Here is a 16,614-nt window from a genome sequence, read left to right as displayed (position 1 = left end):
GTGCATAATCTATATCAAATCACTTGCCTTCTAAACAGGAAAGGGAGGGAGAGAATTTGGAACTCAAGTTTTTGTTTTTGTTGTTGTTTGTCCTTTCTTGAAGTGGATCATGACATCAGGAAGGTGATGCTGTGACTTGCAATTTACCTTTAACCAAACTTCAATGTTGAAATAGAATTATTAAAAACAAATAAGTTTGCTTGCCCTTCTTTCATCTTCTTTAGAAAAATCTCTCCTAATAAAGGACCAATTAATAATAAAACAAGTTTTTTATTCTATTGACAATAGAATGCTAACTCCTTGAGGGCAGGGACAATATTTTATTTTTAACTTTGTATTCCCAGTGCCTGTCAGAGTACTTGGCACATAGAAGGCACTTAATTAATGCTTGTTAAATTAATGGATGAATTAAAGAAATGAACTCCATTTGCTATATAATCTTAATGATTATAATCACAATGATAAGAATTATATACAATACATGTACACATATATACATAGTGACAAGTATGAGAGAAAGTATGGTCCAGGAAGAAGAAATAAGAAAATCCCCAAACTTTACAGACTATATGGAAGGCTGATGCCTTTGTATCATGAACACTTTTAAAGAAAAAAAATGCTGGATTTAGTAAACACCAAAAAACCCCCACAAAAATAATTCAATTTAATTTTAATAGACAAGGAAAAAATTATTGAGGCAGATAGCATAATGAATAGAATGTTGGAGTGAGGAAGATGGGTTTAAATTCCGTCTTTAACATTTGTAAGCTACTTGAAAATGTCCAAATCTCTTAACCTCTGGACGTAGCCACTCTGAGCCTCAGTTTCCTCATATATAAAGGAGGCTGGATGAAGTCCCTTCCAGCTTTAAATCTGTGGTCCTGTGCTGTGGGAATTTATTCCTGATGGAAGGAAGACAGTAAACAGAAGAAAAATGGAATGTTCTGCAAAGGTAATAACAAACTTTTCATTCTCAAGGCAATGGAAACACTACATCTGGACTCTAATATCACAGTCTGGGAGGTGTTTATAGAGGAAATAGAATGGCAGTGAAGAGAACATCCACCCGAAACTCAACATTTTTAAAAGACAAATGTTAAAAATTTTTGTTTATATATAATTGAGAAAAGAAAAAAGAAGAATATAAGTAAGAAATGCAGACTTTTAACAACCATAAAAATTCTTCACATTTACTAGTTAAAGAATAGTAGATATTACCTTCTTTACTCCTATAGAGTTCAGTTAAATTTTATCTTCCATTCACCTCTGCTATTCGTTAGCTGTAGCAATAAGAGAAGAAAAAGAAATTGAAGGAATTAGAATAGGCAAAGAAAAAACTAAATTATCACTTTTTGCAGATGATATGATGATTTACTTAGAGAATCCTAGAGAATCAAGTAAAAAACTACTTGAAATAATAAACAAGTTTAGCAAAGTTGCAGGATATAAAATAAACCCACATAAATCCTTGGCATTCCTATACATTACTAATGAAGCCCAACAGCAAGAGATAGAGAAATTCCATTCAAAGTTACTGTAGACACTATAAAATATTTGGGAGTCTGTCTGCCAAGACAAACCCAGGGCCTATATGAGCATAATTATGAAACACTTTTCGCACGAATAAAGTCAGACCTAACTAAATAAATGGAAAAATATCAGTTGCTCATGGTTAGGCTGAGCTAATATAATAAAAATGACAATTTTAGCTAAATTTATCTATTCAGTGCCATACCAATTGAACTACCAAAAATTATTTTACAGAGCTGGATAAAATAATAACAAAATTCATGTGGAAGAACAAGAGGTCTAGAATATCTAGGGTATTGATGAAGAGAAATGCTAAGGAAGGTGGCCTAGCCATACCACATATTAAACTGTACTATGAAGCTGCAGTCATCAAAATTACCTGGTACTGGCTAAGAAACGGAGTCGTGGATCAGTGGAATAGGATAGGTACACAAGATGCAGAAGTCAACGACTATAGCAATCTACTCTTTGATAAACCCAAAGAATCCAGCTTCTGGGCTAAGAATTCACTATTGCACAAAAACTGCTTGAAAAATTGGAAAATGGTAGGGCAGAAACTGGGCATAGACCAATATTTTACACCATATACCAAAATAAAGTCAAAATGGGTTCATGATTTAGGAATAAAGGCTGATACTATAAGCAGTTTGGGAGAGCAAGGAATAGTTTACCTATTAGATTTATGGAAAAGCAAAGAATTCATGACACAACAAGAGATATAGAGCATTACAAAATGCAAAATGGATAATTTTGATTATGTTAAATTGAAATGTTTTTGTATAAAAAAAGCCAATGCAACAAAGATTAGGAGGGAAGCAGAAAATTGGGAGAAAATCTTTACAACCAGTGTCTCTGATAAAGGCCTTATCTCTAAAATATACAGGGAACTGAGGCAAATTTATAGGAATACAAGTCATTCCCCAATTGAGAAATGGTCAAAGGATATGAACAGGCAGTTTTCAGAGGAAGAAATTAAAGATATCTATAGGCATATGAAAAAATGCTCAAAATCACTACTGATTAGAGAAATACAAATCAAAACAACTCTTAGATACCACATCTGTCCTGTCAGATTGGCTAAAATGACAAAACAGGAAAATGATAAATGCTGGAGAGGATGTGGGGAAATTGGAACCTTGTTACATTGCTGGTGGAGTTGTGAACTGATCCAGCCATTCTGGAGAGCAATTTACATTGTTACATTGCTGGTGGAGTTGTGAACTGATCCAGCCATTCTGGAGAGCAATTTACATTGTTACATTGCTGGTGGAGTTGTGAACTGATCCAGCCATTCTGGAGAACAATTTGGAACTATGCCCAAAGGGCTATAAAAATGTTCCTACTCTTCGACCCAGCAATACCACTTCTAGGGTTGTATCCCAAAGAGATCACACAAGTGGGAAAAGGGCCTGTATGTACAAAAATATTTATAGCAGCTCTTTTTGTGGTGGCAAAGAATTGAAAATCAAGGGGATGCCCATCAATTGGGGAATGGCTGAACAAGTTGTGGTGTATGAATGTAATGGAATACTATTGTGCTATAAGAAATGGGGATGATACAGACTTCATAACAACCTGGAAAAACCTACACAATATAATGCTGAGTGAGTGGAGCAGAACCAGGAGAACATTATACACAACCACAGATATTTGGATTCTGTGACAACTAACCCTGATAGACTGCTCTTCTCAGCAACACAAGGTGCAAAGAGAACTCCAAAGGACTCATGATGGAGAATACTATCTGTTTGAATGCAGATTGAGGCACACTTTATCCTTGCCTTTTTTCATCTTTTGTTTTTGTTTTTGGGGTTTTTTTGGTTCTGTTTCCTCTTTCTCATGATTCATTCCTTTGGTCATAATTGTTCTAAACAACTTGACTAGTGTGTAAATAAGTTAAATGCAAAGTTATACATAGAAGATATATTGGATTCCATGCTGTCTTGGGGGAGGCGAGGTGGGGGGAGAGAAGAAAACCTGGAGCTCAAAATTATGTAGAACCGAGTGTTGTAAACTAAAAATAAAAAACCTCAAAAAAAAATTTATCTGCCATGATTCTTGTCTTGGACTCAGAGAAACAAGCTGTGCTGCCTGACCATTCAAATGGCTTGGGTGAATGGAAAGCTATGACTATTCATTCTTATGAGAAGGAGGATCTACCAGGTCTTCCTGCCCGGAATTTGCCATCTGCTCTTCTACTCATCTCTTAGGACTTCTAGGTCTCTAATTGGCCCTGAAGATGAACTTTCTTTTATGAGTTATCTCCCCCTTGAGGAGTATGATCTTGAGAGCATAAACTATCTTACCTTTTAAATTTGGCTTTCTAGCTCTGAGCACAATGCTTGGCACGTAGTGAGTGTTTAATAAATCTTTTATTCACTCATTCATTAAAAAAATGGGAGAAAGGCAGACAAGGTCAGAACTTTGTCTAGCAGTGATATTTATGTGGTAGAGGGTATTGTGCTGGTGAAAAGGGAACTAATAATTCACTCTTGCATGCCTCGCCTTACTCCTCTTTGTCCCCCCCCTCAATTTTATGTGGGTAGTTTCTTCCTTCATATTGTCAACTATCTCAGTTCCTCCCCTTGGTGTGATTTAGTCTTTGTTTTAAGCTCAATACTGGAAAGAAAAAATTGGGAGAGGAAAAGCTTAAGGTGGCCATCTTACCAATACTAGCTTACAGCTCACTCACAGCCTTCTCCCTCCCCTTCTCCCCAAATGTTCTCTGCTTTGGGAAAGCTATAAAAATAGAAATCAATAATTTCTCTTCTGTTCAGTTCTGTGCTCCCATTGTGCTAAGAAAGGTCCCAGCAGTAATAAAAATCTATTTATCTCTCTCCCTGTATGCCCCACCACCCATTGCCTCCCTCTCAGTTACCTTTTAGCAATGAAACACATACATATCAGTAATGCAGTGGTTAACCACAGCTTTATCTTAATACTGGCTTAAAAGACTATTTTCATTCCTATAAAAATTAAAAAAAAATACTCAGAGATAAGCTTTGGAACACATATGCTCTCTCAGGAAGGGATAAGGTAGAGTTGGGAGGGGAATCACCATCTTGGATCTGCCCTCCTGAGTAAGTTCAGCAAAACTAAGGTCTGTCTAGACACTCAGCTTGGCTCCAGTGTGGGGCATCATGATGACATCATTGCTCAAGTTCTGCTCCTGTTTCCATGGGGACTTCTTTCCATGGCTGCTGCTCTCCTGGTCTCTCACTGTTCTGCTTCCAGTCTCTAGTGAGGCTGCCACCCAGGGCCCAAGGTACAACAGAACAGTGACTCCCTGCTTACTCCTGATCTCTGGTTCTACTTCTTAGGTGGCTCCTCCCCTTACTTCTCTTCCTCCTTCTCCTCTTCTTCCTCTTCTTCCTCCTCCTCCTCCTCTTCTTCCTCTTCCTCCTCCTCTTCTTCCTCTTCCTCCTCCTCTTCTTCTTCCTCTTCCTTCTCCTCCTCTTCTTCTTCCTCTTCCTCCTCCTCTTCTTCTTCTTCCTCTTCCTTCTCTGCCTCTTCTTCTTCCTCTTCCTCCTCCTCTTCTTCTTCTTCCTCTTCCTTCTCTGCCTCTTCTTCTTCCTCTTCCTCCTCCTCCTCTTCTTCTTCCTCTTCCTTCTCTGCCTCTTCTTCTTCCTCTTCCTCCTCCTCCTCTTCCTCCCTTAGAAATTGAAAGAGCTCAGCTCTCCACCTTCCTCACAGGGTTGTTGTTGTAAGTATCTGCTATGCTCTAGGGGATACTTAATAAATGTTTATTCCCTTCAACAGACTGAGTAGAGTAGCCCTGGAGAACTTCCTAGCAGTTGGTGGGCATTGACTTCCAATGACCTGTTCCACTAGAAAGGTGAAATAATTTGCTTTACTAGTAAATTGAAGAGCTAGGATTTAAATCCAGGCCTTTCGGCTCCAAATTGAGTGTTTTTGCATTGCATGTGGGGGAGAACCTTGAGGACTCAATTCAATTTGTTAAGTGCCTGAAACATGCAAGGGACCATGCTGGGCACTGGGAATTGTCAATAAATATTTATCAAGCATTCACTATGTGCCAGGCCCAGGGCTAAGCACTGGGAATACAGAAAGAGGCAAAAGACAGTCCCTGCCCTCAAGGACCTTACATTGTTCAGGGCAGGAGGTGGCATAGGCATAGAGCCTATACACAGATAAATAAAATACAGGATTAATTTCAGGAAGGGGAGACTGCCAATAATTTGAGGGGATTGGGAAAGGCTTCTGATGGGAGATGGGACCTGAAACCACTGCTTAAAGAGAAACTAGGGAAAATCAGGAAGAAGAGGTATTTTGAGTATACCATTGTTTATGTAATACTCATGGACTATTGAAAATTCTACTTTGAATTAAATAATTACATAGATTTATTTTTGTTGTTTTATTTTTTACAGAAGCAGGAATACAAGAAATTCAGAAAAAAATTAAAGATGCTTTTGAGGTGTTTGACCATGAATCCAATTACACCGTGGATGTTAGGTTTGGAAATTTTTTCTTACATAAAATTATATTAGATAGGAATGCTGTTTAAGTCTTAAATTATTTAAGTAAACAAGTATTCTTAGAATATATTAGATTTGTTATGCCGTGGCAATAATTTTCTACCCTTGGCTCTATTAAAAGATAGAAATCAAATACTTGCTTATTGCTATTTTCTATACGTAGAGCCATAGAATTTTAGCAGTAAAAAGGACCTGAGGGAGCTGAAGTATCAGCATTTACCCATGATCATTATTTGTGGTGTATATCCTCAGCAGGGTCCTCAGTGTTAGCAGATACTCTTTCTATTCAAACCTTGTCAACTCTTTATCCCACTTTTCACAGAGACTTGCATACCGTTTATTCTCTCCTCACCACCAACCGCATCCCACACATATAGAAGATGATCTTTCCTCCTGCATCGCTGAGAAGATTGAGGCCATATGACCTGACCTAGACCCCCTCAGCTCCCCTTCCTCTATTCCCTGGAACTATTCAGCATCATTATCTGCTTTATCTTCTTCCAAATACACAAAAAGAAACATTCCCCTTGCCCCTCACTAAGGCTCTTTTCTCTGCCTATGACATAGTGGGCTGAGCCTGACTGAGGCTGATCCTCTGACAGTTTAAGTAAAATATTGGAACAAAATTAGTTACTCATAGGCCATTTAGCAGTTAACAAAAAGACGTCTACTTAGCCATAGCATAGAAAGGATATAGTACTTTTCTGGTCAACAAGGCAGGGTATGGTGATTAAGGAAGCCTTGGGACATCTGCCAGTTCCATGTAGTTAAGACTTTTTAGGCCTTCAGCTAGTGAGGGAGCCAAATAAATATGGCCTGAGGCCACTAGGATGCTTCAGTCCATGGTTAGGCGGCTTGAACCTTACTTAGCTCCTTAGCTAAGAACTAGCCTAACCATTTGGGGGGTGGGGGCGCGGTACAGAGGATGGATTATCACGCATGATCTCAGTCCCGTTCCCTTTTGCCTTCTCTAGGACTTGGCTTTAGTTATCTTCTCCTTTTTCTCAGGCATCTTCAATCTCTCCTTCACATCTCTACCTCATTTGTTTTCAAGTATGCTCAGATCTTCTCAAACCTAAAAAGAGCCTTCTGTTGATCCTTCCAGCCCATCTAGCTAATGTCCCATCTATCGTCATTGTTAAACTTCTTGAAAAGATGCCCTTATGTCCAATGCCTCTACTTCCTAACCTCTCTTGCAACTGGGCCCCTTTTCTAGTTGCTCAATTGAAACTTCTTTTTCACATAGCTATTTTCCAGGTTTCACGCTTCTTGTCTTTTCTGAGTTTTTGATGCTATTGACCACTTTCTCCTTTAAAAGAAATTTTTTCTAATTACCAAGCATAAAAATAAAGAAAATAGGTAATTAACATTTATTTTCTTTCTCTCTGTCAGTAAGGTGAATTTTAGTGTAAGTAGGGTGGCTTTTAGTGTGTGTAAAGTGGATTTTTGTTATTGTTTCTTAGAGTTGTTTCCCAGGATCTATGGCCATAACAACCTCAGTTTCCCAGGATCCGTGGCCATAAGAATCTCTGTTTCCCTGGTATTAGATATGAGTTCCCAGGCTCATGGTTCAAAACATCTCTACCATGCTTGCACAGCATTATATAAGGATAAATAATATAAACACATGTGCTGAAACTGTAAACATCCACTGCGACTGAGCAGTGAGATATAGGGATGAGGTGATGTAAACTTGTGAGGCTGTTGCTGGCAATATGGCTTCTTTGTCTGATGCCCTATAAAACAGGTGGGCAGTGGTCAGTGAGTTGGGGAACCTTTATGGTTGAATGCACAAGCTGGGATGCTGTGTATACCTTGATCAGCCCCCATCAAGGCTTGAGAGGGGGGGAATCTGTGTTTGCCTGAACTGGCCCCCTATTGAGGCTTGGGGGGATTTAGGGGAACCCTCTAGGTTTGAATGCACAAGTTGTGCCTGTCTGGATTGGCCCCATCTAGTTGCCCTCACTTCTTACTAGCCCCTGCGAAAAGGGTTTTAGGGAATGCCGTAGGAATTTGTGGTGCTTCCGTTATCAGCAATACTGTGTTAGAGAAGACTAGACTAGAATAAAGCTTATTATTAATCCCTTTGAAGCTGTTTTCTGTCTGACCAGATCAAGAGTGAACCTGTTAAAGGCTGGAGTCCAAACCTCCAGTGCCTCCTGTGTAGTATCTAATACCCTCTCACCCTCCCTTCCCAAAATGGGAAAAAAAGAAAAGAAAAACAAAATCCTTATAACAAATATGTATAATCAAGGAAAACAGATTCAGGTATTGGCCTTATCCAAAAAAAGCGTGTCTGAACTGGCATCTTGAATCCATCTCCTTTCTTTGGTAGGTTGGTAACATGTTTCTTCATAGGTCTTCTTAAATCATCCCCTTTTGTAGGATAATCTTTCTTTCTTCCTTCCTTCCTTCCTTCCTTCCTTCCTTCCTTCCTTCCTTCCTTCCTTCCTTCCTTCCTTCCTTCCTTCCTTTCTTTCTTTCTTTCTTTTTTGTCTCCAGATGCTTTTCTGGTTCTCCTAGTCTCCTTTTCTGTTTTCTTTGCTGGTTCCTCATCCTTTCCTGAGCCATTACTGAGGTGTTGCCCAACGGTTGGTTAGTCACTCAACGAGCATTTACTATGTGCAAGGCACTGTGTTGAGCACTGGTGCTGCAAATATGAGCAAAAACAGCCTCTTTTCTTTTTCCCTCCTAGTAGAATGTAAGCTCCTCGAAGGCAGGGAATTTTAAAACATGTTGTCCATGTAGTCACATTCCCTTGTACACAGTAGGAGCTTAATAACTTACATTGTTGAGGCTGAAGTGAGCCTCAGAATCCACCTCATTCACCTTTCTCAAGCATGGGGAGGTTAAATGCCTATGGTCAAATTGGCAGGATTTAAGCCCCGGGCCACTGGCTCCAAAATCAGTGCCCTGTCCATCATGCTACACCATAAAATCCTTACCAATTCTGAATACAGATAATTTGTAGGATACTTTAGAAACTGGTGTTTTGTTTTGGGGATTCCTTAAATTCTTCAGTTATATTTATTTGGTACCTACTATGTACAAGGCACAGTTGAGGATTCTACGACCACTCATTGTTAGTCAGACAGTGCTTTAAGGTCCACAGAGCTTTTTAAGCACTTTGTCTCGTCTGAGCCTCACAACAATAAGCACTACAGTTATTTTATACTCATTTTGCTATTGAGGAAACAAAGTTTAAGTGACTTTCAGGGTCATACAACTAGTAAATGCCTGTTGTGAGATGTGTGCTCTCCATCTACTCTGCTGTGCTGTTTCCTAAAAGTAAGAGGCCAGCCTTGTTCTTAAGAAACTTATGTTCTTGTGAGGGAAAGTGGGAAGAGATTGGGTAAGTATACAAATTCCTTAGCGTTAGTTAAGCTCCTACTCTGTGTCAGGCATTGGCTGGGTGGGGAACCTGAGGCCTTGAGGGCACATGTGGCCTTCTGGGTCCTTGGGTGCAGCCTTTTGACTGAGTCCCAAGTTTTACAGAACAAATCTTTTTATCGAGGGGATTTGTTGTGTGAAGTTTGGATTCAGTCAAAGGGATGCACTTGAGGACCTAGAGGGCCACATGTGGCCTGGAGGCCGCAGGTCCCTCACAGTTGGGCTAGGATCACAGATTGAGAGTTAATTGAGGCCTCAGAGTCCATCTGGTCTAACGTGTTCATTTTGTTTAAATGGGGAAGCTGGAGACAAGGGGAGTAAGTGCCTCGGCTAAGGCCACACAGGTGTTGTGTAGTAGTTCAGAATTTGAATTCGAGTTTCTCTACTAACAAATCTAGGATAAAATAAATACCATATAAGTGCAAGCAAAATGTTATGGGAATTCGGAGGGATTTCAGGGTGAAACAAGGAAGGTCTTAAGGAGGAGAAAGTATTTCAGCTGAGTCAGATTTCAGTAGCTAAAGATGTGGTGGGAAGGGCACTGTGGTAGAAGGAGTAGCATGAGCAGTGAAAACTAGGAGAGTGATTTTGGGTAAAAGACTTAACTAACTTTCATTTTCTCCCTATGCTTCCTTCAGGTTATCGAGGAAAATGGAGTGTTCCTTTAGGAAATGTTAAGAGGGACTTTAGTCTGAAAAAATAGTGATTTTAAAAATCAAAGGGGAAACTTAACCTATGTCAGCAGGTTTACTGAGTGGGAGGACTATTTTTAGATTGAGCAAAAAACCAAATATGAACTCACTGGGGAACTGAGGTAGGTCTTTGTTGATGATGACAATAATAGAATGGTCTATTGTTGTCCTGGGACATGTACTTAAGACATGTCAGAAAACTTCCCAAGACTTATCAAGCCAGATGATTGTGACTTTTTTTTTTCTCGGGTGAGGTAGTAGGGTTAAGTGACTTGCCCAGGGTCATACAGTTAGTAAGTGTCAAGCGTCTGAGGGTGGATTTGAAGTCAGGTCCTCCTGACTCCAGGACTGGTGCTCTATCCACTGCAGCACCTAGCTGCCCCTGGATATGACTGAGTTCTGATGATTCATGTGGATATAAATGATACTGCCACAATGAACCTAGTAAGCATTGCCAGAGATTTCAGAGACCTGTTTGAGAAGGAGATCCCTAAGAGCACAAATGTTGTTTCCATCACAGCTGCCTGTTGAATGTAAGGAATTAAAAAAAGGAAAAGCTGAGTTGAGAGATGAAAGGCTGATTAAGAAGATGGTATCTGGGAATAGGATTTGGATTTTTGTTCCATAGCTTAAAATATGGAAACTACAGGCTCTTGGCCAGGGATGGAGTGAATTTGTAGTGCTTGATTTTCATTGTTCTGGTTTTGTTTGTGGTTTGGTTTGGTTTGGTTTTTGGTCTAAATATAGTCTCTATCTGTCCTTTTGCAATTCAATTGAATAAAATAATTTTACAATGAGAACGGATTGGCAAGAATGTATTTGTTGGTTTCATGCATATCTAATCAGAATAACTTTAAACTAAAAAAGGTGAGGAAAGGAGAAAACTGCTGATATATATACACCAAGATAGTTAGAAGTTATAATGCAAGAAGATTTGATTCAAACCTGTGACATGGCAGCCAAAAAAGCTAACGTGAACTTAGTCTACATTAAGAGAGTCCTAGCTTCTGGGAACAAGGAGCAGACTGTACTTTGTCCTCATCAGAGAACATGTAGAATATTGGTACTTGTGTCTGGACATCACAGGTTAGAAAGGACATTGATAAGCTGAAGAATGTCCAGAGGAGGTCAGTAGGGATGGCAAAGGTCCTTAAGCCCATGCCATATGTGGATTGCTTTGACCTTATAGGTATCATTGAGACTTGGAGGGATGACCCCTATTACCGTCTGAAGGAACTAGGGATGTTTAGCCTGGAAAAGAGAATGTTCAGGGGGTACGTGACAGCTGTTGTCAACTATTTGAAGGAGTATCTTGTGGAAGAAGTTTTAGGCTTGTTCTGTTCAGTTCCGGAGGGCAGAACCAGGAACAATGACAGTGGAGGTTACAAAGAGGAAAATTTAGGCTTGATATAAGGAAAAATTTTCTTGTAATCAGAGATAGTCATGAGTGGTCTTGACTGTTTCAGGAAGAAGTGAGTTTCCCCTCCCTAGAGGTCTTCTAACAGCCTTGATGACCACTTGCTTGGTATGTGGGACTAAAGATTCTTTTTCAGGTATGAGTTGTATTAGATATAGCACTGAGGTCCCCTCCAACCCTAAAATTCTGTGATTATCCTAATAAATAATATTATTTATTAAAATAAATTAATGAGAACTCACGTTTATGTAGTATCTTAAAGATTATAGTGTACTTTTGTCACGACAGCTTTGTGACAGGTAGTATCCGTGTTTTGTTTTTTTGGGGCAGGGCAATTGGGGTTAAGTGACTTGCCCAAGGTTACAAACTAGTACGTGTGTTAAGTGTGTGAGGTAGGCTTTGAACTCAGGTCCTCCTGACTCCAGGGCTAGTGCTCTACTCACTGCACCACCTAGCTGCCCCAAATATCTGTGTTGTTATTCCCGTTTCATAAGCAAAGAAAAATCGTGTGACTTACTCATGGTCCCACAGTAGTAAGTGTCAAGAGTCAGGACTCAAATACAGACCTTTTAACAACTATAGAATCTTTCATATGGACATTCTCTTGCTTGATCCTCTTAACAATCCTAAGTAGGAAATTCAATTAATAATAATTTGAAAATCTATAACAATAATAAAGATCATGTTCATCTAATCCTCCATCTTTATAATAAATTCAAATACTTAAAGAGGCCATTACATCACTCCCAAGTCTTCTCTTGTCCTGGATAAGTATCCTCAGTTCCATTTCTTAAGTTGATCCACAGGTGGCATGATCTCAAGGCCCATCACCTTGTGGGTCACATTCTAGCTTCTCAATGTCTACTAAAGCGTAGTGCTCAGAATGAAATAGTCATCCAGCTGGCGTCTGACCCAGGCATAGGATAGTGGGACTGTCACTGTCTGCCCGCAGTGTCCATCCCCTAGTTTGTTTACTAAAAAGCATAGGTGAAATTTAGCAAGATGATAACAAAAGTGTGCTGTTTGTATCCCTTTGTAAACACCTCTTTTGTTTTCTTCTGTGTATTTTAAATGTTTTATTGATGTTCTTTTTTCTCTTTTTGTGTCTCTATCATTTTTTGCTAGTTCATATTCTTTCTACCAAATAGTAGCCTTCCTTTAATCCAAAGAATATAGGTAAGCACAACAAATTAAGACACTGGCCATTGCTGAAAATGTATCATTATGTATCTCTAGTCCATAACCTCTTTGAAGTTTTCCAATGATGGTCTTAAAAAAAGTATTATTGATGTGTTTTCTTTTTACATTCCACACATCCACACATCACTCTCACTTTGTGAGAAGTCTCTTGTAACAGAGCAAAACAGTTAAGTAAAACTAGTAGTAGTGACCTTATCTGAAAGTGCGTGAAACATTTCACATCTGTAACATTCCCACCCCACCTCTCTATTTTTCAAAATTAACAGAATCCTTTTCTTTCCCTCCCACATCCATGCCATTGAAAAGAAAAATAAAAAAGAAATTTCTCATCACAAATATGCCAAGTTAGTCAAAACAATTTACCTCAGTGACTTCATGTGAAAATAGATGTGTCTCATTCTCTTCTATAAATCCATCACCCTTGGCCATCTTCCTTGAAGCTGAACTCTTTGATATGTGCTATTGACCCCAATTAAGAGTATGAACTCCTTAAGAAGCATTTCTGAATTGTTTATATCCCTGTTATGTCCCCTTTAGCACAGTATTTGGCACATGGTTAGCTTCCCCTCTCTCTGCCCATACCGCCCCCCCCCCCGCCCCAAAAAAGAAATATAGAGAGGTGGGAGCATTTAAAAAATTTATAGAAAACAAAGCCAGAAAGAATCACAGACAAGCAGGAAAGCTTTGAAAACTACAGGTTGAATTGTAAAAACAAACAATATTAGAGGACTTAAGAACTCTGATCAGCACAGAGATCAGCTATGATTTCAGATGACCATTGATGAAGACTATTACCTACTTCCTCATAGAGAGGTGATGGACAGATATTCAGAATGAGGAATTTAAGGACGTGGCCAATGTAGACATTTGATTTATTGCCAAGGGATTTGTTTTTCCTTTTTCTTTTTTCTTTTTCATTGTGGGGAGGGGAAAGTGGGAAGGAGGGGAAAATGCTTGATAATTGAAAAAGATTAATTTTAAAAAGAAAAAAAGTCACATGTTGAATTTATTATATATTTTACTCTTATTTTTTTTGCTTTTTTTTTTTCGAGGGGGGAAGGCAGGGCAATTGGGGTTAAGTGACTTGCCCAAGGTCACACAGCTAGTGAGTGTCAGGTGTCTGAGGCTGGATTTGAACTCAGGTCTTCCTGACTCCAGGGCTGGTAATCCATTCACTGCTCCACCTAGCTGCCCCCTGCCACCTAGCTGCCCCCTATTATATATTTTAAAAGAAAACCAAGCTGTACATAATGGATATTTATTTTTCTTCACAATCTTTTTTTTCCTGTTCTGTCTACACACACATATATGGTATTTGTTAAGTTCAAAAATAAAAAAAATCTTAATCTGTCATTTTTATGGCATAATTATATTCCATTACATTTACATACCAAAATTTGTTCAGCTGTTCTTCAATCAGTGGACACTCATTTTCATTGCTGTTTTTGCTACCATAAAGATTACAGTTAAGATTATTTTGTTTTACATGGGACCTTTCTTTATCTTCTTTGGAGTATAGGCTTAATAGTGGGACCTCTGGGTCAAAGAATATGAACAATTTAGTGATTTTTCTTGCATAAATCCAAATTGTTTTTGGAATTACTTTAGAATCTATGGCACATTCTTTTTAAATACTTAATGAAGTCCTCAATTATGCCAAGTCTTCCTTTGACATTGGATTTAACTTTTGGAAACAGCCAAAAGTCATTTGTAACCAAATATGGTGAATATAGAGGTAATCAAGCTGCATAATACTATTTTTTTGTTTTAAAAAAAATCAAATACAAATCTAAAACCATAAGACGAATTTTTTCCTGTGACTGGAAGACTGTCATAGAAAGAAATGTTGACCATGATCCTCAACAAGCCACTTATCCAGAGAAGATAAGCTTCTTTAAGATCTTGCTGAAAGTTATTAAAATTTCATCAGTTATGAAAATGTTAACCTCTTTTTGTGAATGTAAGGATCCATCTGATGATGGTGAGCATTCATAGCTTGACTTTGGTTAGAAACTTTTTCTGGGAACAAAGACAGTGCAAATCAAGACCATAGCATGCTGTTAGAGGTTGCATGCAGTTGGTCTTACAAGGAGACTTATGTAAATCAACATATAAATGCTGTTGTAGAAGTATAAATCTGGCAGACCCGAAACTTTTCTTGTGGTTCTATGTAAATTGCCTCTAAAGCTCTTGAGGAGAGCATCTGCCTGTTAGTAATAAAAGGCATAAGTCATACTTAAAAACATTAGCACACTTTAAAAAAATTTTATTTTATTTTATTTTAGACTCAAGGGCCAAAACACAAATACAGAATAAAGGAACAAAACATATCATAAACTTAAATATTGAAACTTAAATACAAAGTAAGTAAGAAAAAAAAAAGCATGTCGTGTGCACAGCAGAACGTAAGAGAGGATTCAAAATATATAACAACAGATTTTCATTTCAAGAAAACCTATATGATAAATCATACATATTGTGTTGAGAATTGTCCATCTTTTCTTTGCTTCCTTGTGAGTTTTCTTTTGTCCTCCGCTGTGCACTTTTTTACTTTGTTCTCCCCCGCCTCCCAAGGCTACAATGAAGTTTAGATTTGTTTCTCTATGGTTATAGATATATGCATACACATATACATATATAAAATGTATATATAGACATATACTTTCCCAAACATACTCAACTCCTGGTCTTTGTTCTTATATTTGTGCATATCTCGTTTCCTGTCCCTCCTGATTCCTCTACTTTACTTCTACTGGCTACCTTGCCCTCCTATTACTTGCCTACCCACTCCAAGGATCCTTCCCCTGTCTTCCCATTTCCATAAATCTAAATACCCTTCTGTACCCCCCTTTTACCTATTCCTTCATTCTCCCCTCTAAAAATCCCTCCCTTGTCCTTTTCCCCCCTCTCTATACATCTGCTATTTTATTTCTTCTAAATTTATGTATTGTTCCCTCTTAAACCCATTCCCAATGAAAGTAGGTTACCAGACCTGTCAGCCCTCCTCCCCCATCTAATTCCTCTGTATCCTTTCTTCTTTCACCTAATTTGTATAAAATAGTTACTCTTTTTTAGCTGTTTCTAAATTGTTTTACTTTTTAAATTCATATCATGGTCAGGTTTATCCCCCTCTTTCTTATGAGCTCACCAATTATTAATAAGAATCTTAGACATACATTTTACATTATATAAAAGGTAAACAGTCTGTCCTTATGAATCCCTTATAGTCAGTCCTTAGTATGTACCTTATGTTTCTCTTGGTTCTTGTATATCAAATCTTGTATTAAGTTCAGGATTTTTTTTAATTTTTAAATTTTTTTTGGAGAGGGGAAGGCAGGGCAATTGGGGTTAAGTGACTTGCCCAAGGTCACACAGCTAGTGAATATGTCAAGTGTCTGAGGGCAGATTTGAAATCAGGTCCTCCCGACTTCAGGGCCGGTGCTCTACTCACTGCGCCACCTAGCTGCCCCCAGGATTTTTTTTTAACAAAGTCTTGAAAGTCTGAGAGTATCAAATGTCCATTTTTTTTTCATTCAAGATAATACTTAAATTTGCAAGGTGTGATATTTTTGTCCAGAGCCTCAGGTCTTTTGCTCTTTGATATATTGTGTTCTAAGACCTGCGGTCCTTTAATGTCTTCTGCTGCTAGGTCTTGTGTAATTCTAATTGTGGCTCCATCATATTTAAACTGTTTTATTCTTGATGCTTTTAATATTTTATCCTCGAGATGGGGGTTTCAGAATTTGACTATGATATTCTGATGAGCTTTCCTCATAGGATCTCGTTTAAGTGGTGTTCGATGGATTTTTTCTATTTCTGCTTTCCTGCCATTTTTTAGATAAACCAACCATTTTATTTTCCTCTGATTGGTTCAGGAATGTTGATG

General features: G+C 38.4%; 1 protein-coding gene across 3 annotated transcripts in view; it reads left to right on the top strand.

Annotated features, from left to right (window-relative positions):
- Positions 1-16,614, top strand: part of EFCAB2 (EF-hand calcium binding domain 2) — a 104,613-nt gene that overhangs the window by 37,428 nt on the left and 50,571 nt on the right. For all 3 annotated transcript variants that reach the window (XM_036756173.1, XM_036756172.1, XM_036756174.1), the window contains exon 2: positions 5,922-6,006. In XM_036756173.1, coding sequence (XP_036612068.1) covers positions 5,922-6,006 — 85 coding nt within the window. The remainder of the gene's footprint in view (positions 1-5,921; positions 6,007-16,614) is intronic.

This window comes from Trichosurus vulpecula, chromosome 4 (genome assembly GCF_011100635.1).
Source record: "Trichosurus vulpecula isolate mTriVul1 chromosome 4, mTriVul1.pri, whole genome shotgun sequence".
NCBI lineage: Eukaryota > Metazoa > Chordata > Mammalia > Diprotodontia > Phalangeridae > Trichosurus > Trichosurus vulpecula.
This window is presented reverse-complemented; position numbering and strand designations above follow the sequence as displayed.